This window comes from Ctenopharyngodon idella, chromosome 19 (genome assembly GCF_019924925.1).
Source record: "Ctenopharyngodon idella isolate HZGC_01 chromosome 19, HZGC01, whole genome shotgun sequence".
Lineage (NCBI taxonomy): Eukaryota > Metazoa > Chordata > Actinopteri > Cypriniformes > Xenocyprididae > Ctenopharyngodon > Ctenopharyngodon idella.
In genome coordinates, this window is record NC_067238.1 from 19,313,436 (window position 1) to 19,336,140 (window position 22,705).

General features: G+C 36.8%; 2 protein-coding genes and 1 long non-coding RNA gene across 3 annotated transcripts; 2 read left to right on the plus strand and 1 right to left on the minus strand.

The window, feature by feature from the left end:
• The first annotated feature begins 1,917 nt into the window (after positions 1-1,917).
• tnfaip8l2a (tumor necrosis factor, alpha-induced protein 8-like 2a) lies at positions 1,918-5,428 on the plus strand. The gene is made up of 2 exons (XM_051873492.1): positions 1,918-2,373; positions 4,686-5,428. The coding sequence occupies exons 1-2, from the start codon at positions 2,056-2,058 to the stop codon at positions 4,926-4,928; spliced, it is 561 nt and encodes a 186-aa protein (XP_051729452.1). The 5' UTR covers positions 1,918-2,055; the 3' UTR covers positions 4,929-5,428.
• A 780-nt stretch (positions 5,429-6,208) lies between these two features.
• Positions 6,209-10,664, minus strand: vps72a (vacuolar protein sorting 72 homolog a). Its single transcript, XM_051873483.1, has 6 exons — positions 10,300-10,664; positions 9,837-9,989; positions 9,609-9,720; positions 8,358-8,537; positions 8,124-8,268; positions 6,209-6,976 (listed from the first exon to the last, which is right to left on the minus strand). Exons 1-6 carry the CDS (start codon positions 10,414-10,416, stop codon positions 6,571-6,573), a joined length of 1,113 nt encoding a protein of 370 aa, XP_051729443.1. The 5' UTR covers positions 10,417-10,664; the 3' UTR covers positions 6,209-6,570.
• Positions 10,665-10,888: 224 nt separating this feature from the next.
• LOC127501498 (uncharacterized) lies at positions 10,889-16,782 on the plus strand. Its single transcript, XR_007926621.1, has 2 exons — positions 10,889-14,636; positions 15,257-16,782. It is a non-coding gene; the product is annotated as an uncharacterized LOC127501498 (long non-coding RNA).
• Positions 16,783-22,705: the final 5,923 nt, after the last annotated feature.

The following is a 22,705-nucleotide window of genomic DNA, read 5'->3' on the forward strand; positions in this document are numbered from 1 at the left end:
TGTAATATATTGACTGATCGTGACGTCTGGTTCACTGCTGATTCTTTCATGGTTTCATTCTCACAACTACAGACAGCAGGATATTTAAAGCCCCACATCAACGAAACAACAGTCAGATAACAAAAAGATTCATGCAATCAAGACATTTACACTATAAACACTGATTTACATTGAACAAACCCACTGTGACGGAAACAACATCCCAGATCATTCCTTTCAATTGTTAAATCTGATTTAAGAAGAATGACTGATCAGACCAGAAACTGTGTTGACTGATCTGAGAACAGTTTGAGACATTGTTGAGATTTTCTTTGTAAACACATTTTTATTCTTTAACTTTTGAATATGTTTTAATTATAGATATTTTATACTTTTGGTATTTATAGAAGGGTATATTATGTTGTGATTGAATGTGTATTTTGAAGCATTTTGGTTCAAATCCTGTTGTTTTTAAATGTGCTCTATCAATAATAGAGTTGAGATCTAGATCAAGGTTTTTCAATCTTTCAGATCCATGGAGCCCCAAATATGATCATCCTCCTGTGGCAACTATATATTTTCATGTATAAAGACCAAATTAATGTGAAAAAATAATAATATAAATATGTGTAATATATTTTTGAAATTACTTAGTTTCTATTTCGTTACATCATTGCATTCTTTTATTGTAATGTTAGATGTGTTATTCATTTGAATACAATTTTATTGTCAAATGTATTAATCTATTATTTATTTACATCCTTTTATTTATTTTAATCAAATTATTCATTTTAATCACATTTATTTAATTTATTTATTAATTTTTTATTTAATCAACTTTTAAATAAGTTAATTATTATAATCAGGTTTTATTTATTTTAATCAAATGTTTTGTTTATTTACATAGATTTCATGTTATCATTTTTTTATTTAAGTTTTATTATTTATTTAAATCAAGTTTTATTTATTTTAATTAAATGTTTTTGTTTGTTTAGTTATTTATTTACATTACATTTTATTTGTTTATATCAAATTATTCATTTTAATCAAAAATTTTTATTTAATTCATTTTATTTAATCAACTTTTAAATTTAAAGTAATTATAATTATGTTTTATTTAATCAAATGTTTATTTACATAAAACTCTGTCTATTTTAAATCAAATTTATTAATTTACTATTTATTTAAATCAATTTATTTTAATTGTTTTTATTTTAATCAAATTTATATAAATCCTGATTTATTTATTTATTTATAGTAGTTTCTATTACATTATATCATTGCATCTTTTCGGTACTGTACTGTTAATGTATTATTTATTTAAATCAAATATTATTTATTTTGTATCAGTTTATTTTAATTAAATAGATATTATTTAATTTTTTTAATTTTAATCAAATGTTTTATTTATTTATTTTATATTTAAATAAAATTATATTTATTTGTGTTGATCAATTTATTCATTTTAATACAATTTATGTAAATCAATTTTTATTTTAATCTTTTTTTTATTTAGTTAAATCTTTTTTCCTTCTTCTTATTCTTTTTCTTTTTTTTCACAGTTTTTCTCTTAAGCACTTCAAGCACTTTCAGCACTCCCTTATGGCCCCTGAGGGCCCCGGACCTTGGTTTGTAAACCCCTGCTATAGAGGAGACACAACCGGGTGAAGCTTTCTGTTTCAATCTCATTGCTGCTGTGAAAAAACAGAGAGAGCAGATAGATCTGGTGTGATTTTTCACTGCCTCATGTATGTTCATGCTGGAGGTTGATGTGAAGTTTAGATGTGATGCCTTCAGGTTAGTTTGTGTTCTTACTGTCAAACTTTCAATGGTCTGAACGATATGATACGTCTCTTAAGAGTCTGAAACTCAGCATTTAAGTGTGTGAGAGAGATAGAAAGCAGAAGTGACATATCTTCTCCGATCACACGTTTCCTCTCACAGTTACACAGCGGAAGACGCCACTTCCTCAAACAGACTCGCCACACTCTCCTCCGACTGCACGACGCAGGTAAACACACACTGTATGTCTGCGTCCATCTGTTCTCTGGAGCGACACTGAGCACAGGACGCGGGATGGAGGCGTTCAGCTCCAAGGACATGGCCATGAAGGCCCAGAAGAAGATCCTCAGTCACATGGCCAGCAAGTCCATGGCTCAGATGTTCATCGACGACAACAGCAGCGAGGTTCTGGACGAGCTGTACCGCGTCTCCAAAGAGCACTCTGGGAACCGCAGTGAGGCCCAGAAGGTGGTGAAGAACATGATCAAGATCGCCGTGAAGGTGGGAGTTCTGTTCCGACATGACAAGTTCAGTGCGGATGAGCTGAGTCTGGCGCAGGACTTCAGGAAGAAGCTGCATCACGGAGCCATGACGGCCATCAGCTTCCAGGAGGTGCAGCATTCACTTATTATTCATGTTTGCATGCTTATTGGTGAATTATGATTAATTAGTCAATCATCAATGGTACTACTATTGCTAGTGATGTGCTGAAAACTCTTAAAGTTCAGCATGTGCTTAGCCCTGCAGCGTCTGTGCTGTCGTTTCACACCAGACAGGAAGTGACTGCTTAGAACACCCTAGCAACCACCCAGAACACTCTAGCAACTAAGCAGGATCGATTCTGATCTGAATTTACAAAAACGTGAAAAATGTTCATTTTTTCTAATGGTCCGTTCTCACCAAGGACGTTAACTGTAACAATAAAGATATTGTTTTAAAATTAGTTCTAAATGTGAAAACAGAGTTCACACCACAACAATAATGATAACAACACAGAGGAATCACTTTCGGGACAATTTTTCCCAGCCGATGAATGCTGACAGCCAATCAGAATTCACCAGACTTTAAGGCACTGAGCATTTAAAGCAGCAGGAGACGTTAATTTTGCGATTTTTTTTTATTGTAACATCTTTATCTTTTAACATAGCATCTGTTTTTTCTGTCATCCTTCGGCTCACGTGTTATATCAGCAGTCTATCATTCATTCAAGTGCTATTAAACTATTAAATCATCATAAAATGCAAAAAAAGAATTCAAATCTGTACTGGCACGCACCTGCGAAGCGACAATATGGCCGTTTAAGCTGTTTAAGATGTGTTTTGGTCCATCAGATCACAAGTGGATGACGCTAAATACAGGTGTAAATGGGGTGTAAAATGTTTTGAGCTTGTCCACTTTCAACCCTCCAGAGGTAATCGAAAACGCATTCAACCAGAATGCTTTCGTAGTGTGAACGCTCATGTGTTCAAACAGCACAAAAGACCGCCTACTCTCCGTCTACTGACCTAACGCATAAACATTATGGGAAGCGTGCTAGCCAAACGGGATTTCAACTTTGATGGCTGAAGACCCAAGTTTGGTTTGAAGTCAAAAAACGTACCAAGCACAATGTTCACCATTCCTGATTTCTAACACGTTCGGCTAGTCTCACGGCTGACAGAGCAGAAACGAAAGCTGCTTCTCTCCGTGTTTTTCCGTCGTCTGCGTGCATGTTCATATGTAAATTGCATGAGCTTATTTTGTCCATTAGATCAAGAGATCTGAAAAAAACCCATACAATTACCCGCCCATAGATCCTCCCCTCGAAGAAATCAGGACAGAAGTGGTCGAAAGTGGACAAAAGAGATGGATTAAAGGGTTAGTTTGCCCAAAAATGAAAATTCTGTCATTAATTACTCCCCCTCATGTCGTTCCACACCCGTAAAACCTTTTTACAAATTAAGATATTTTTGATGAAATCCGAGAGGTATATGACTCATCCATAGACAGCAATATAATCAACACTTTCAAGGTCCAGAAAGGTACTAAAGACATCGTTAAAACAGTCATGTGACTGCAGTGGTTCAATCTTAATGTTATGAAGAGACGAGAATACTTTTTGTGCTCGAAAACAGAACAAAAATAATGACTTTATTCAACAATCTCTTCTCTTCCCTGTCATTATCCTTACACAGGTGAACCAGTAAGCACAGTGAAGGCTTCTGTGTTTACGTCCGAACGCCGGCTCAGTACTGGCCGAAGCTGGTCACATGATCAGCACTACGCATGCTTGTGATGCTGACGCAGGAGCTGGCCAATAATGAGACGGCGTTCTGACGGAGAACCTGGAAGTGCTGGACGTAAACAACGTATGAGAATGACACAGAAGAGAAGAGACTTGAATAAAGTCATTATTTTTATTTTGTTTTTGCGCACAAAAAGTATTCTCGTCTCTTAATAACATTAAGGTTGAACCACTGCAGTCACATGACTAGTACCTTTTAGTACCTTTCTGGACCTTGAAAGTGTTAATCTTAATATATATCTTAATTTGTGTTCTGAAGATTAACGAAGGTCTTACAGGTGTGGAATGACATGAGGGTCAGTAATTAATGACAGAATTTTCAGTTTTGGGTGAACTAACCCTTTACAACACCAGGTGTAAACAGGAATGTCTCCCTCGTACACTTGGGATCCGATCGAACAAAATGCATCTTAATACCAGGTGTAAACAGGGCTTATATTCACTCACCCAAAATACACACTCAGAAAGCCGCTTCAGACAGCGTGCCAGTGCCACATGGAGTAAAAATTTTAACAATAAAAAATGTAAATGTTAGATACAATTAATCATGATGAATTACAGAAAAATGTGCAATTGATTTTTTGTTTAATCGATTGAAAACACTAGTAATTACATGAGTGTCCGTGTCTCTCTCCATCAGGTGGAGTTCACGTTCGATAAAAGCGTCATGATGGAGCTGCTGGCGGACTGTCGTGATTTACTGCTGAAGCTGGTGGAGAAGCACCTGACGCCCAAATCTCTGGATCGCATCAGGCATGTGTTTAACCATTATGCAGATCCGGAGCTCCTCACACACCTGTACGAGCCACAGGGGACGCTGAGCACCAACCTGAGCAAGATCTGCAGCGGCCTGAACCGCATGATCGAGGAGGGCAAACTCTGAACAGAGACTGAGAGATGGAGATTCGCAGAGAGACTGAGACAGGGAAGAGTCGAAGACCACAGAGACGCTGCGGTGAAACGCTCGTCTGATCCGGTGATTTTCACTAGAACACGTGCTTTATCCCAGAATCAGGAGAATTTAAAGGGAGAGTTCACCCAATAATGACTGACTTTCTTCTGTGGAATGCAAAACATTGGTTCCCAACTTTAGTCAAAACATCTTTTGTGTTCCACAGAAGAAAGACAGGTCTCTTCAAGAAATTAAAAACAATACGGCTTTTTAATACAATTAAGATTTTGTTTCTGCAATTTAACATGATTTCCCTCCATCAGTCTTTCCAACTAAAACCAAAAAGAAATTGAGCAACACCAGACTTTTGTACAGTTCTAAAATAACCCACTTCTGTTTCTCTTTTCATGTTTCACTGTATTTTCTTCAAAAGCAACAGTATTGAAGGGATTGAAGTTTAATAATAAAATATTGTTTTATTTTATTTCAAATATTCCTTCAGGAGCCTCTTTTGAAAACTTCTCAGCTCTGAGATCTTTATTTGAAGATCTGGTCTGTTTCTCCTCATTTAAGTCCTGCTTCCAGGACAAGATCTTACCCTGTCCATCTATGAAGTCCACAAGACCTGACTGTCGTTTTCATTTTCAAAGAATGCCAAATATTAAAAATGCACAATTTGTGGTTTTGTTTTCTGATTTAAAGTTGGAGCAAGACCAGTGCACTTGTATAAACTGTGTTTGCAACCCATTTTACTTCTGTATTTGTACAAGGAAAATATAAAACAGGGCTTAAATTTACCAGGAAACTGTAAGTCGATTTTCATTAACAGATTTCTGCATTTTTACTACTTTCATTCACAGCAAAAATAGTTTCCTTAGTATTTTTGTTTTGTTTGAAATTACAAATACATAAAAATTCTTACATCAAGATACATTTATTTTGAGAAGGAATGAAAAAAAAAAATTCAAAATGAAGTGAGTTTGTGCTTGAAACAAGAACAAATATCTGCCAATGGAGTGAGAAAAGTAAACTTGTTTTTCCTTTTGAATTAATTTTAATTTTTCTGACGTCATTAGCAGATAAACTCACTTCATTTTGATACATTTTAAACAAGACTTAATATCTGAAGTCATTTTGCTTCTCAAGTAAATTGTGTTCAAGTATCATGATTTTAGAATGTTTAAATATTTGTACTGGAAAACAAAGAAAATAAGAATCATTTTTTGCAGTGCACATTTGGATTGCAAAATAAACTGAAAAATAGAGGTAAACACTATTTATTGCTATGCTTTTATTGCAATTTTTTTGACAAACACCTAGAAAAATACAAAAGAAGAACTCAGAGGATAAGAAACGTGAGAGCCGGTGCTGGTGATCATGTGTGTTACAGTCTTCAGATCAGAAACCGACAGATGAATCCTGTCCTCCATCAGCGAATCCGGCACATACCAGTGATTCAGAGTCGTTCAGAATCACTCTGATAACGAAGCTTTGAATCGCTGAATATAATTCAGCTGAAGTCATGAGATTACAGACACTTTACAGTCTCATTATAGTCTCAAAAATCATCCTCAAACACAGTCAAACCTGAGTGATGTGCATTTGAACACATGTATCACAGTCATCTGCTCGTCTAGGTGGCGGCTACGGCCTGTTTGACGACGGCTTTCGGTCGCGCGCTCTTGTTCGCAGCTGTTGCCGGTGAATCACTGACGTCACTGTTTCCGCTGAAGCTTCCGGAAGCGTTGGGAAAACCGTGCGCCGCGATGTATTTCTGGTAAGCCTCGCGAATGATGCGGAAGGCTCGGGCGTTGGCGTACGGGATGTCCGTGACGGGGTCGCGATACAGCGCGGGTTTATGGGTAACGGGACACACCTCCTGAACGGGCTGCGGCGGGCTGGAGCGAGCCGACTGCGGGAAGGCGGAGTTAAACGCATCATCGTCGCTGAAGGTGATGTAAGTGCGTGAGCACAGAGACCCCGCCCCCTGTGCAGAGGAAGAGGAAGTGGGTGTGGCTTGGGGCGTGTCCTGGTCCAGCCTATAACAGGAGACGGAGAGTCAAACTATCAGGTGTCTTACTCATTAGAAGCAGTGTTGATACCGTTAGTTTTAATTTTGTGCAACTAAAACTATATATAAACATTTTTGTTCATCCATATAAAGCTGAAATAAAATATAAATGTTACATGAAATGTTGCATTGGCAACTGACTGAAATAAATTTAAGTTGATTTGTTAATTGAAATTAAAACTATTTAGAAATATTTAAAAAACTAATAAAAATAAAAGCACAAAATAAAATTACTCATCCATCTATTCTATCCATCTATGCTTCTATCTATCTATCTAACCATCTTTCCATCTATTCTTCTATCCATCTATCCATCCATCCTTCTATCAATCATCCATCCATCCATCCTTCTATCATCTATCTTTCTATCAATCACTCATCCATCTATCCATCCATCTATTCATCATTCCATTCATTCTTCTATCCATCTATCCATCCATCCATCCATCCTCCTTCCATCCATCCATCTATGCTTCTATCTATCTATCTATCTATCTATCTATCTATCTATCTATCGAACCATCTTTCCATCTATTCTTCTATCCATCTATCTATCTATCTATCCTTCTATCCATCCATCCATCCTTCTATCAATCAATCATCCATCCATCCATCCATCCATCTATGCTTTTATCTATCTATCTATCTTTCCATCTATCCTTCTATCTATCCATCCATCCATCCATCAATCATCCATCCCTTATCCATCTATCCATCCATCTATTCATCATTCCATCCATTCTTCTATCCATCTATCCTTCTTTCAATCATCCATCCATCCATTCAGCAATCCATACTTCTACCCATCCTTCCATCCATCCTCCTATCAATCATCTATCCTTCCATCCATCCATCTATCCTCTTACCAATCATCCATCCATCCTTCCATCCATCTGTGTTAAACTATCGTGTTAAACTATTTGGAAATCCCTGAAACAGTACAGTAGTTTATATACATCTAACTCTCATCTTTCAGTGAAGTGACAGCAGCTTTCCAGTACCAGGCTACTGTTTTCCAGTAATATCAGGAAAGCATAACAAACAGGTTTTTTGTGTCACTCATAATTATAATGATTAATTGCAATTAATTACTATGATGTACAGTATATATTTACCCTTCCACATCCACGTTCTCCTCCTTCATGTGAACGTCGGGCATCAGCGGCATCAGCACAGAGTGATAGCGGATCGTCGGCCCTTCAAACCTTCTCTTCTTATGGACCTGCTTCTTCTTATCAGCCTCTAAACGCTCATAGTTCTCTGAGGAACACACACACACACACACACACACACTTATATCATGATCTGAACACGTGTGATATTCTCGTGAGGTGTGGACCGTTCTGTACCCAGCGATCTCAGGTTGATCTCAGCGGTGAGTTTGGCCTCGGCGAGCAGCTCATCCTGCGTCAGAACTCGATCACTCGACGCGCCTTTCCTCTTCCGCGGCGCTTCCTGCTGCCGCTCCTGGAGACGCTCGTTCGTCTTGCGCGTGTGTTCGCTCGTCGACTTACGCACCGACTTACGCACTGAAACAAGAAGACGGACAAGAAGAGCGTTACAGGTTAATTCAGTAACACTTTACAATGTCTGCATTAGCTAACATGAACTAAGGATGAACAATATATTTTTAAAGCATTCATTAATCTTTGTTTATGTTATTTAGTAAAATTATAGTCATGTTAGTTCACAGTGTTAACAAGTACAACTTTGATTTTAAAAATATATTAGTAAATGTTGGAATTACCACTGACTAAAATTAATAAATGCTGTAGAATGATTGTTCATTATTAGTTCAAGTTAACAAACGAAACCTTATTTATTAAACTTTTATCAGTTTCCACACCTTTTTGACCAATAAATTTCAACTGATTTATAACTTGCTCTTCCATGTTTTCCATTAACAAAAGAACCCTGATTATTGTGTTTTATTTTTGATATTATAAATGCTGATTAAATCAATCATTACTAGTACAAGTGCGATCAAACCTCGAACACTAGGTGTGAAACTTCACTGGTTCGTTACACTAAAACCATTAAAAAGCATTTTCATAAAATTAACATTAACTGGAATGAAATAATTAAAAATCTTTATTTCAGCCACGGCAACATTTCTCATTTTCATTTAGTTTAACTTGATGTACTAAAATAACAAAAATTAAAACTGAAATAAAAAATAATAGACATTTAAAAAATACACACTAAGTCTGTCACGATTATGAATTTTGTACTGGCAACTGTCAGAAAAAATTGTGATTAATTCAGCAATTATTTTATAAGCAGTATATAGTATAATAAAATACAATTTATAATAAAAATAGGCACATATGATTTACTTGTGCTGTCAAAATTAATACTATATATAATTAGTAACTTAAAATATAGTGTAATAATTATATAATATAATAGCAATATAACTTCCCTTATTTGGATAACAAACCTTAATTGAGATTATTGCAGTTATCTCAAATATTTGCGATGAGATTAAATAACCACGATCAGAAGATTAGTCATTAACTGTGACAGGCCAAAATTACTAGAAATTTAAAAAAATTAAAAGTAAAATATATCATCTCAGTGATACGGTGTGTGTGTCTCACTTTCTCCAAACTCCTGCAGCTCTTGAATGATGCGTCTCTCAATTTTGGGTCGTTCAGTCTTTAATTCTTCAGTCACTCGCTTGACTTTGGGCTTCGAGACCTTCAGAGGCTCCTGAAACACACACACACACACACACACACACACACACACACACACACACACACACGTGAGCAGACGTGTTGACGCCGGTGAAGCCTGTGATATGAGCGTGTGTGATGATGTCTGACTTTGTACGCTTTAGTGACGACGCGGCTCTTCCTGCGCGGGGCGTCATCTTCCTGGTCGCTGTCGGGCTCGTCTCCTTCATCGATGTCAAAATCACTGTCCACCTCATCCTCAGTGTCTGAGTGATCGCCTCTGTACTCGTCATCACCTGACTCCTGCTCAGCACACACACACACACACATACACACACACACACACACACACACACCATGTGTTATTGTGTATTTATATTGAAAGAACTGTATAGATATTCAGTCATACAAGCTGATTTTCTTTTCATATAATATAATATAATATATTATATATATATATATATATGTAATATAATATAATATATATATATATATATATGAAAAGAAGTCTTTTCCAGTCTGGAAAACCGTGACATAATGTAATATTTAGTGCATTAAATATGTCAGGAATATAATATATATATATGCACAATATGTATATAGTAATACTGACATCATTGAATCCTCCATATGTGGTCTTGTAAAACTCATCTTCCTCTTCAGCGTCCAGTAGTTTTGACATGCGGTTTCCCGCAGTGCTGCGCTGCTCTCTACTGTTCGCTAAACTCATTTCTACAATAATGATAAACTCTATAATACTCTGTTTAATTTCTATCGTTAACTCTCAGTGTGATTATACGCTACAGTTGATGAAGGAAGACACTTTTCTCCTCCCCGGATGTAAATATGCGCACAAAGCGCTTCGCTATAAAGTCTGAAGAAAATAATATCAAATCACCGACAAAATCACGTTTATAAACGAAAATGTTAAATGTCAAAACACACAACGCTGATAACCACAACACAATGAAAGCAGAGAAACCTCACTTCCGGTGTTCACGAGCACGAGCATTTACAGCTCGATACTGACACACAGTGGACTGGAGGACCTAAACAAACACAAACACAGTCCGGATAGACACTAACGTCCATTTTAACGTAGTGTTATTAATTGATTATTTCAAACTTAATATTGGTTAACCGAAATGTGTATTAACGAATCCTAATGTGGACTTTAGACTCGACACTTTACACGGAGATCCTGCGCGTGACATTTCATGAGTCACATTTACTGGCATTCCAAAGCCACGTGATTTTTCCCAGAGCAATGCATACAGTGTCCAGTAATGATGGGAAAAACAAAAAATTCCCATTTGATAGTGTCCTCATCATGCCCATTATTTATTTATTCATTTATTTTGAAAGTGCTTTTCATTTCTAGACGTTTCATTCCTGAATCATGTCCTTCAGAGGGTGTTTCAGGGTGATATCACATATCACATGTCATCACATGTCAGAAAGCATGCAGTACTTTTTAATTGGCACATTTAAAAGAATCTTAAATATATGTATACTCATGTAAAATTAAAAGATATCAAATATTAACATTGATGTGAGTGAATATTTATGATATCTGTGATGTTCTGTTTTATTTGTTGTGTGTATTGGATGGTGCTGCACTGCCTAACATGTGCTGAACAGACGAGTCAAGCAACAGCACATCTCAATTCTCACAAAAGACACGTTCAGTTTCCTCGTGTCATTCCGAGTACATTCTTTTAAGGAAGCCTGGCATATCCGTCTCCACACAAGAATGCAAGTCCATTCTTTGCATTCATAGAATTGAGAAACTGATGTTCTTCCTGGATTCTTCAAGTGCTTTCATTGTTGAGCAGAAGTTCAGGAATCTAAAATATGAACAAGCATGTCATCTTTGAGCTCCATAAGATGGCAGCAAACAAACATGCCTGTCAACATCAGTGAGCTTTCATTAGTCTCAATTCAAGCAGCACGTCATTAGGAGAGTATTTGAAGCAGTTATAAGCTAATTTTATTTATTTAACAATGAATAAAGTTAATTTATGCATTTACAGTGATTTTTTTGTTGCAGGTCAGTGTTAAAGTCCACACGAAAGTCTTTTCTTCTCTATCGTGACATATATCCCAGTGAAACGACTTCGCAAACAAGAACAAATGTAGGGCGGGGCTTGATTTTGTCTGTGGGGAATTGATTGGATGGTTTTGGTTTGCTATTGGTGGATCTCATGTGAGTGACATGTTGCCCCGCCCTCATCATCAGAGAAGAGATTCTGATTCAAGATTATGAGGAACATGAATTTAAAACAATAATGATGTGCACCGATAAATCATTTATGATAAACAATAAGCATTAGCCTGATTTCATAGTGACTTTAACTCTAGCATGTGTTGCTAGGATTCATGTTTTGTACTATTGTTCAAAAACCCATAGAAACTGACACACGATCCGGTTAGAGAGGTGTTCGAGCAGCATTCTGATCGTTCCGAAGCAATCCTGTGTCTGACTCAAGAGTTGAAGGGGAGAGGCATTTAAATGCAAATTAGTTTAGGATAATTTCGGATAAAACAATTGATCGAACAGATTCAAACAGAGATCATTTAGACTCGTTATGTTCCAAACACCATGATGACCAAATGTTGAAGAAACATTCATATTTGTTGTTTTAATGTATTTAAGGGTTAAACTTCATCTCAAAAGCAGTTGTGAAAGAGTTAACTCTGTCTTTGACATGACGGAATCTTTGGTCGAGGTCTGAACTCTCTTTCATGTTGGAGATCATTGTTATAATACATGCATTTAGATAAAACTGATGTGCATCACAATCTTATCACACACACATACACACACACCCTCAACTGTCTCTGTTACACAAAGACTCAAACACGCCTCAGTCACGTAACAAAACCAACATACCAGCACACATATTTTCTAGGTCGCTCTGAATGAATAAATGTCTTATATTTGATGTGGAATGCAAATTCATTTACAGCGCCTCTAATGCAAATCATCAGATGCTCTAATCAAATGACCTATGACCCGTCGGTGAAGGTTTATTAGTGATGGATGACTGTGTAATATTAAAACAACTGGAGAAGATCATTTACCTCTTTCCCTGCCAGCAATTTTTAAAAGAGTTGTCAGTCAGCACCAGCAGTTTTGATCATTTTCATAAACTTTCATGGCCCCTAGAATATTTTGTTGTATGAATATCTGAACATGCAATATATCAAACGAAAGAACAGAGCCTCTGCTTTTAAACAAATTTTATTCTAGCTTCATGCATTCTTTTTTTACCAACACTTGAATGTGGGTAAGTGTCATAAAAAAAGCAACATTTTATTAAAAAAATCTGAGATCTGTCAAAGACTTCATCCGGATGGGACGATCAGAGCACAGATGGAGTAAAACGAGTCCATCAACACCTCCAAAGCTTCTCAGTCGTTTCCTCTTCATGGGTTCAACATTTCATTCAGTAACGACAGGCAGTTTTGATTAGTTTAATGTTTGATGGTCATGTTAATAATTGACGTGTGTCAGCAACGCTTCTATCGCTTGTTTCTGCTTCTTCACCTGTGTTTTGATCCAGAGATTCTGTACTCCTTGAGAAGATGCGTAACAGCGCCCCGTACCATATAACAGTGAAAACATGGAAAGCCATTGATTCCATCAATGGTGTGAAAAGAGTTAAAAAAAACAAATGCTACTTTTAATTAATACGGAGCCCTGCACATGACATGCAAGAAAAAAAATCGAGGGAACGAAATAGTAAATCGTGTGCATGATTTAGCCTAATATTTTCTTCCTGCATGTCATGTCCGGGCTCCGTAAATTAACATTCAGTTTGAAGTAGTTTTATGTAGCTTTGAAACTTGAAGTTTAAAGCCCATGCGCTTTCAGGCCAATCAAGAATCATGAATCATGAATTTGCACATTGTTAGCATGTTTTAACATGCAGGTAACATGATTTATCAGATTGCTAGCATGTTTATAACATGAATAAGCAAAATGCTAGCATGTATGAGCATCTTGCCAGTCTCTTTCTAGCATAGATTATCAAATTGCTAGCATGTTTTAGTGTTTCTCACACGATTGCTTGCACGTTTTTATTTTATATAGCACAAAATGTATCGCTAGCATGTTTCTATCATGAATTAGCATGCTGCTAGCCTGTGTCTAGCGTGAATTAGAACAATGCTAGCATGTTGCATGATTTACCACGTTGCTAGAATGATACTAGCATGAATTTGCACATTGTTAGCATGTTTTAACATGCTGCTAACATGATTTAGCAGATTGCTAGTATGTTTATAACATGAATAAGCAAAATGCTAGCATGTATGAGCATCTTGCCAGTCTCTTTCTAGCATAAATTATCAAATTGCTAACATGTTTTAGTGTTTCTCACACGATTGCTTGCACGTTTTTATTTTATATAGCACAAAATGTATCGCTAGCATGTTTCTATCATGAATTAGCATGCTGCTAGCTTGTCTAGCATGAATTAGAACAATGCTAGCATGTATGAGCGTTGCCAGTCTCTTTCTAACACAGATTATCAAATTGCTAGCATGTTTTAGTGTTTCCCATACGATTGCTTGCACATTTTTTATTTTATATAGCACAAAATGCTACAATGCTTGTGAGGATCTACCAGACTCAATAGACGAGAATAGGTGTAACTCAGTTACAGGTAATTTAGTGAACAGTATGTGCAGGAACAGGCTAAACAGGCAAGTGAACTGGAAGTAGAAGAGTTCCATATAACATGCAGATAAGTGACTAAGTATGTCTTATCTCTCTAGGGCCCAAAGAGCACGAACACACACACACACACACACACACACACACACACACACACACACACACGAACACACACACACACAGAACTGCAGATACACACACACTGTAAACCCTGATAAGTTCAGACTACTCAACATTTTTGTAGACACCGATTATCTAAAAAAAAAAATGTAAGTAAAGCAAATTTTTTAAGTATCAATAATTATAAATAACAATTAAGTCAAACTGAAAATTTTTAATTTTATTTAATGTTTAAGTAAAATGTCCTGTCGCTTCTGGCTTATTTATGACCATATTAGCCCAGTTCTGTCAACACTGCATTGGCTTCCTGTTAAACATTGTATGGATTTTAAAATCTTGCTAATTACCTACAAAGCACTAAATGGTTTAGCTCCCCAGTACCTGAGCGAGCTCCTAATTCATTATAGTCCTTCACGTCTATTGCGATCTCAGAATTCAGGCCAGCTGGTAATACCTAGAATATCAAAATCAACTGCAGGCTGTAGATCCTTCTCCTATTTGGCACCTAAACTCTGGAACAATCTTCCTAGCATTGTTCGGGAAGCAGACACACTCTGTCAGTTTAAATCTAGACTAAAAACGCATCTCTTTAACCTGGCATACACATAACACATTACCAATTTATATTTTCAAATCCTTTAAAGGATTATTAGGCTGCATAAATTAGGTCAGCCGGAACCGGGAACACTTCCTATAACACCTGATGTACTCGTTACATCAGAAGAAGAATGGCATCTACGCTAATATTAGTCTTTCTGGTTATCCCGAGGTTCACCGTAGTCAACCGGATCCGGGCCGTATCCAGGTGAGACCAAGGACCTGCGCCTTGACACGACCACAACGCAGCCCTGAAGTATCAGCAGAGATTGAGTCAACTAGATCATCCCCTGTGAAGGCCTCATCGACACGACAGCCACGACACAGTTCCTCAACAACCGTGATGAATATGATCCTCAATTGGATGGAACTGGAATAAATATTTTGAATGTTGCGATCCTGTCGGACTTATGATAGCAACCTGAATCGTAACAAAGCACTGTTGGCCAGAGGAGAACTGGCACCCCGACTAAGCCTGGTTTCTCCCAAGGTTTTTTTCTCCATTTAAACACCTATTTGCCACTTGTCTGCCACCTGATGTCACCTGATGGAGTTTGGGTTCCTTGCCGCTGTCGCCTCTGGCTTGCTTAGTTGGGGACACTTGACATTTGACTTGACATTTGATATTCAACAGTGCTTTGATCTGCCTGCATTGACACTATTCTTTAAGAGCTGCTGTGCAGCCTAACAATGTACCAGTTATCAATGTAAAGCTGCTTTGACACAATCTACATTGTAAAAAGCGCTATATAAATAAAGGTGACTTGACTTGACTTGACTAGTCGGGGACACTTAATATTCAACAATATTACTGATCTGCCTGCATTCACTCTATTGTATGTGAACTGAACTGAGCTGGACGATGACATCACTGTTTTCTCCAGAGCTGCTGTATAGATAAATGAACTAAATTAATGATTTTCACAATGGAATGAATCAACACTGAACTTACTTAAGCTGGACAATGACACTATTTTCTTCTAGAGCTGCTGTACAGCCAAAATTATGTTCCTGTTATCACTGTAAAGCTGCTTTGACACAATCTGCATTGTTAAAAGCGCTTTATAAATAAAGGGTGACTTGACTTGACAATGATACTAAAATAACACTGATTCACGTCACACTGCGTACAACAATTGTTATTACTATAGGAACATAATTCAAATGTTCCATGAGTGAAACGCGGTTGATCTGTTATGAAACATCTGGGTCAGCATGATCTCTGACATCAGTTCTTTATGTCCCTCCGTTACCATGGCAGCAGTTTATGTTTATGGGGTGTGAGTCTTGATGGGTGTGGGACTGTCACAGAATCAGCTGAGCACATTATTTAAGATATCAAAACCTGGCTCTAAAATAATGTCTATGAATTTAAAAAAAGATCAAAGCTGTATTTTAGTAGAGTTTAATAGAGTTCGGGTAGGTTCGAGCACGGCTGAGCGTAAAGACTAATGATACGTATGGAAAGTCCCCGAAAACACCAAACGGTTAAGACCAGGGCTAGTTCGAGTTATGGTTAAATATGGAAATACTCGGGTGTGTAGGTGCTTTTTCTCTTCCTGTTGGCATTCTGCCGAATCCTCTCAAGGGAAAAAGGCCTAAATTTAAGATTGATGTATTTGAATTGCATATAAAATTTCCATACATTTGAATCACACAGTTTTAACATAAACAAACTAATAAACTTCATGTGATGAATATTTGTCAGACGTTCATATATGTACTAATAAATTGAATGTGTTTTAAATACACAATAACCAGGTTTATATATTTATCATCAATAAATCTCATACATTTTAACTAAATGAATATTGCTTGTTCCACAGCTAGTCATATTTTAACCATGTTCATGAATGTTATGAAAATGTTATTTCTGAATGTTCTCTGAAAGTTCATAATGTCCAGTTTTTAAAATGTTTTAAAAATGTTTACTTTTGAATGTACTCTGAATGTTCTGAAACATTTACAAAAAATTTAGACAAAATCCAATTGAAATGTTTCAGGAAAAACACTCCATGAATGATGTATAAATAATGTTTTTACGCTTGCGTTTATTAAAGACCAGATAACTTTGAACTGGAAGAACGTTTTTTCATAACTTTAAGAGAAAAACAGGCCTAGAGGCAGCATATAAGAAGAAAATAAAATAGGGCCAATAACAGAACCCTGGGGAACCCCACAGGAAATAGGTGGTGTAGATGAAATAAAATGATCAAACGTCCCTGAAAATGATCTGTTCGCAAGATAAGAATTGAACCACTTTAAAACCGTCCCATGGATCCCAACTATATAAGAGAAATGCTTTATGAGAATCACATGGTCTGTTGTATCAAATGCTGCACTCCAATAAAATCAGGGCTGCTGAATTACGTGAATCGCTGATAATACGAAGATCATCTACAACATTTAAAAGTGCTGTGAGCCACCCTAAAACCACATTGAAATTTATCTAGAACCTCATTCGTTCCTAAAAATGACATTAAAAATCAAAAGCGGACAGTACACAAACTGTGTTTCTAACAAACTTTTGACATGTCTGGATGAGGTTGACAGCTGGAAGGCTCGCAATTTGGTTCAGTTAACTTTTCGCCAAACATCTAGGTCTGTAAAGGGTTAGTTCACCCAAAAATGAAAATTCTGTCATTTATTACTCACTCTCATGTCGTTCCACACCTGTAAGACCTTCCTTCATCTTCAGAACACAAATTAGGATATTTTTGATGAAATCCGAGAGGTATATGACTCATCCATAGACAGCAATATAATCAACACTTTCAAGATCCAGAAAGGTACTAAAGACATCGTTAAAACAGTCATGTGACTGCAGTGGTTCAACCTTAATGTTATGAAGAGACGAGAATACTTTTTGTGCGCAAAAACAAAACAAAAATAACGACTTTATTCAACAATCTCTTCTCTTCTGTGTCATTCTCATACGTTGTTTACGTCCAGCACTTCCAGGTTCTCCGTCAGAACGCCGACTCATTATTGGCCGGTCCTGCGTCAGCATCACACACATGCGTCGTGCTGATCACATGACCAGCTTTGGCCAATACTGAGCCGGCGTTCGAGAAGCTTCACTGTGTTACTGCATCACCTGCGTAAGATAATGACAGGGAAGAGAAGAGATTGCTGAATAAAGTGGTTATTTTTGTTTTGTTTTTGCACACAAAAAGTATTCTCATCTCTTCATAACATTAAGGTTGAACCACTGCAGTCACATGACTGTTTTAAAGATGTCTTTAGTGCCTTTCTGGACCTTGATAGTGTTGATTATATTGCTGTCTATGGACGAGTCATATACCTCTCAGATTTCATCAAAAAAATGTTAATTTGTGTTCTGAAGATGAACGAAGGTCTTACAGGTGTGGAACGACATGAGGGCGAGTAAATAATGACAGACATTTCATTTTTGGGTGAACTAACCCTTTAAAGGGGATCAGGCCTTTGCTGTCGCGAGTCGAGGCTTTGGAAGAGTCTGCCGCATAAAATTAGAGCGGTCACATCAATAAACACATTCAAAGCTGGTGTTAAAAACTACTTCTTGTCGTTAGTCTTCAAAGAGTTGGGCTATATGTGTGTGTTTTAGTTGACCCCCTTTTTGGGTTATCTTGTTCTATGATTTATGGTATTGTATGAGGTTGTATGTTGATTGTGCAGCACTTTGGTCTGCATGTGCAGTTGTAAAGTGCTTTATAAATAAAATGAATGAATGAATGAATGTTTATGTTAAAACTGTGTAATCGAAATGGATGGAAATTTTATACACAATTTAAGTAGGTCTAAATATTTTTAAGCATCTACACAATTAACATAACTAAAATTAACCCTTTATTTTTTGCTGTTTTTCCATGTTTCGAGGTCACTCGATCCCCGACCCTGTGATGAATGCATTATGCACAAACTATTTTTTATTCAATAAAGGCATGATTTCTGAAATGACGATTCATTGTCAGAGGAAGACGGGCTCTGGTTCCTCTTGGGGCTTTTCCTTTCGTGTCTTTCTGCCCGTCTGACGCTTATGTGAATGTGGGTCATCAGGTCACACTCCTGATTTCACTTCCTGTGTCTCACCACTGGCGTTTTAGTTTTATTTTTATTTTTGAATAGTTTTGAATTATTTTTATTTTTCATGCTTATTTTTAGTAATTTCGTTACATTCGTTTTTTATTTATTTTTATTTCAGTTTTAGTTTTTATTTATTTCCAGTTAAAAATTTTAGTGCTTCAACTTAAACTTATTTCAGTTTATTGCCAAGGCAACATTTATCATTTTCATTTAGTTTAATTTATATTTTGTTTTATTTCAACTTTATTAACAGAAATGTTTTAATAGGATAATAACCCTGTCTGTCACTATCTGTGTTTCCATTACCGTTCAAATTGCACAAATTGAAATTGCGAATTGAAACCCAATGGAAACACATCAACTTCGCAAAAACTCCCATACGTCGCAAAAAAGTTTAAGGGGCTTTCCTTGCCATTAATGCTTGGATAACACGCCTATCTCCTTTGATTAACAATAATGGCCAGCGCAGTGGCTTGATTTTTGGAATGATTTACCGCAAGAGGAAAAATTAAGTTTAAGTTGCATAAAATCAAGAGAAACGCCGTCATTTCGCAATAGTTTTTTATCGACTTTTAGAAAATATTTTTGCGCAAATCTGTAATGGAAACGCGGCTACTGGGACTGTACGACTGTCGTTCTTCTGCGCAACACAAAAGAAGATTTTCTGAAGAACACTGACTTACAAATTACACTGGAGCTCATTGAGTTTCACTGTATAAACCAAAAACACTGAGACATTTTTCAGAATATCTTCTTTTGTGTTCATGAGTTGGTGACCGAATGATTTTTGGGCGCACTAAACTCTTTAACTGCAAAACACACTCTCACACACACAACATAAATGTCATCAGATGTCTGTGAATTAGCCTGGGATGATGTGAGATAAGGAACGGTTAACAGGTAAACTGACACGTCGAGTGTAAAATAAACCGTAAGGTCACTGCAGGCCGGTGCGCCATTCACAAGATGCCTTTTAAACAGAATTCAGTTCCTGAATTTGCTGAGTTTGAAATTAAGGAAGTATAAAAGGAAGTAAAATGAATTGAAATTTAAAGAAATTCATATAATAACCCCCAAGTGTCATTATTAACAAGAAAAAAAAAGTTGAACAAACACTGAATGTTGGCTTGACAGCCTCATTTGAACATTATTGACATCTGAATCTGCATTAAACTCAATATTAACTGTTTTCATCATTCATCTACAGATTCAGGCAGCAGAACTCACTCACTTCCAATCATTTATTCACTTTTGGAAAGATCTTTTGGTAGCATTTTACAATAAAGTTCTCGTATACACACACACACCCACACACACACACACCCACACACCCACACACACACTCGACCTTTATCAGCTGACTTCTGGGAAACTTCTGTTTTGTTTTTGCCATTTAAAGTTCGTGTTGCTAGGGGAAGGCAGAACAGTCACAGCCAATCAGAGAGCAGCAGGAAGTGAAGGCATGTGTGCGATATGTCACTCAGACATTTAACAGCAGTAACAGCAGCTCTGGAAACTTCACATCACCTCATTCATTACCCATGATTCCCAATGTGCGTGTGCAGACTGATCTGTACAGCTGGAGTTTCTCTTAGTGGCTAAAACTGGTTAAAATTCCAAACACATGCGTCTTCACACTGAAGTTACTGTGGTTAAAAGTGGGTGTAAAGTCTGACTGCATGAGCGAGAAGAGACATGTGGGCAGAAAACTTCGAAAATACACATTTAGATGTTAGTTTTATTGCACTTCATCTGTAAAGGCGGAGAGTTTGAGTCAGAAATCTCCACTTCAGCAGTTTTATTCATATCTATATTCTGAAGGGTTGTTCATATATCATTCACCTGATTTATACAACATTTTACTCCTAAACATGACTGTTGACTGCTGATTTATGGAGTGATAAACAGAGAAATCCAAAATCTCCTCTGGAAAAACCCTTTACTCTAAATGTCAACAAAATCAAACATGAATGTATCCAGTGTTCTGATTTCTGTTCTGGAAAAGTATGCAAATTAGTGCATATTTAATTATTTAATGCCTCATTTGCATATTAAACTTACAAAATAATACCAAATAATTGTCTTAATGTACGGTGATTTAATCAGCTATAAGAGACTGCTGGTGATTTCTATTATTTCACCTCTAAGTAGAACTTTTCCGAAATGTAAATGACTTTAGTTTCAGCACTAAAAACATCCTTACATCTGGGTGTATCCCAGCGGATATAGTTATTGACAGATAAAACTAAACAAACGACTTGAGTAAAGAAAGAAACGCGAGAGCAAACAGGTTATATAAGCCGTGCTGCGGGGGGAAGGGCGGCGTGTTCATGGATGAGCTACTTCCTGTTTTCATCTGTTTGATCTGAAGTTAAGCCGCAGAAACAGACAGAAAGAGAAAGAGAGCGAGAGAGAGAGAGAGAGAGAGACTGACAGACTAATGCAGTTATTCTGTATATGATGTTTGTGCTGCTGTCCGTACTCGAGGAAATGCTTTGACTATCTGGTCACACACACACACACACACACACACACACACACACACACACACACACACACACAGAGTTTTCTCAGAAATGTTGATGGTGTCAGAGATCTGCAGTGAAACACACGCTGATGGAGCAGATGAGTGTGTTTCTCACCCAGAAGACAGTTTCTTGCTTTTGTATTAGTTTTTTTCAAGCATCGGTCAATACTGAAACCACTCTTCCAAAACTCTCACACAGTCTGCATTACCAACATGAATCTCACCTCCAAAACTCACTCTGACCGACAAAACACTTCGTATATGTCTCAAAATAACCATAATAAGCTCATTTTTTCTATATCTTTACATACAGTAATTTACTTGCAAAAAGTACATTTGAAATAAATTATTTATTTGTTTGAAAAAAACAAAAAAAAAAACAAATTCCTGATGCAGTAATTACAAAAACAAAAACAAAAATCAACAGCATGTATAATCCCGTATGTCAGTATTGTGTGGATTTTGTTTGTTCTCCATGCTGACGGTGGTTTCCTCTGGATTTCCCCCTCAATCCAAACACATACAGGACAGGTGAACTGGAGAATTAAAGTTTTCCTGTAGGTGTGTGTGTCATACCTGTCATGGACCGTCATCTCTCCAGGGTATTTCAGTATCCGAGACACTGGGAACTCCAGCCTACAACTTTATATTGTGTGATGTATCTTTGTTGTTTTATTTGTTTCTGTAAAGCACTTTGAGATGTACATTTAAAGGCACTATAGAAAATAAAGGTTATTATTATTATTACTATAAGAGGTTTGGAAAATGGATGGAAGCAATTAAAATTATATACAGTGGGTACGGAAAGTATTCAGACCCCCTTAAATTTTTCACTCTTTGTTATATTGCAGCCATTTGCTAAAATCATTTAAGTTCATTTTTTTTCCTCATTAATGTACACACAGCACCCCATATTGACAGAAAAACACAGAATTGTTGACATTTTTGCAGATTTATTAAAAAAGAAAAACTGAAATATCACATGGTCCTAAGTATTCAGACCCTTTGCTCAGTATTTAGTAGAAG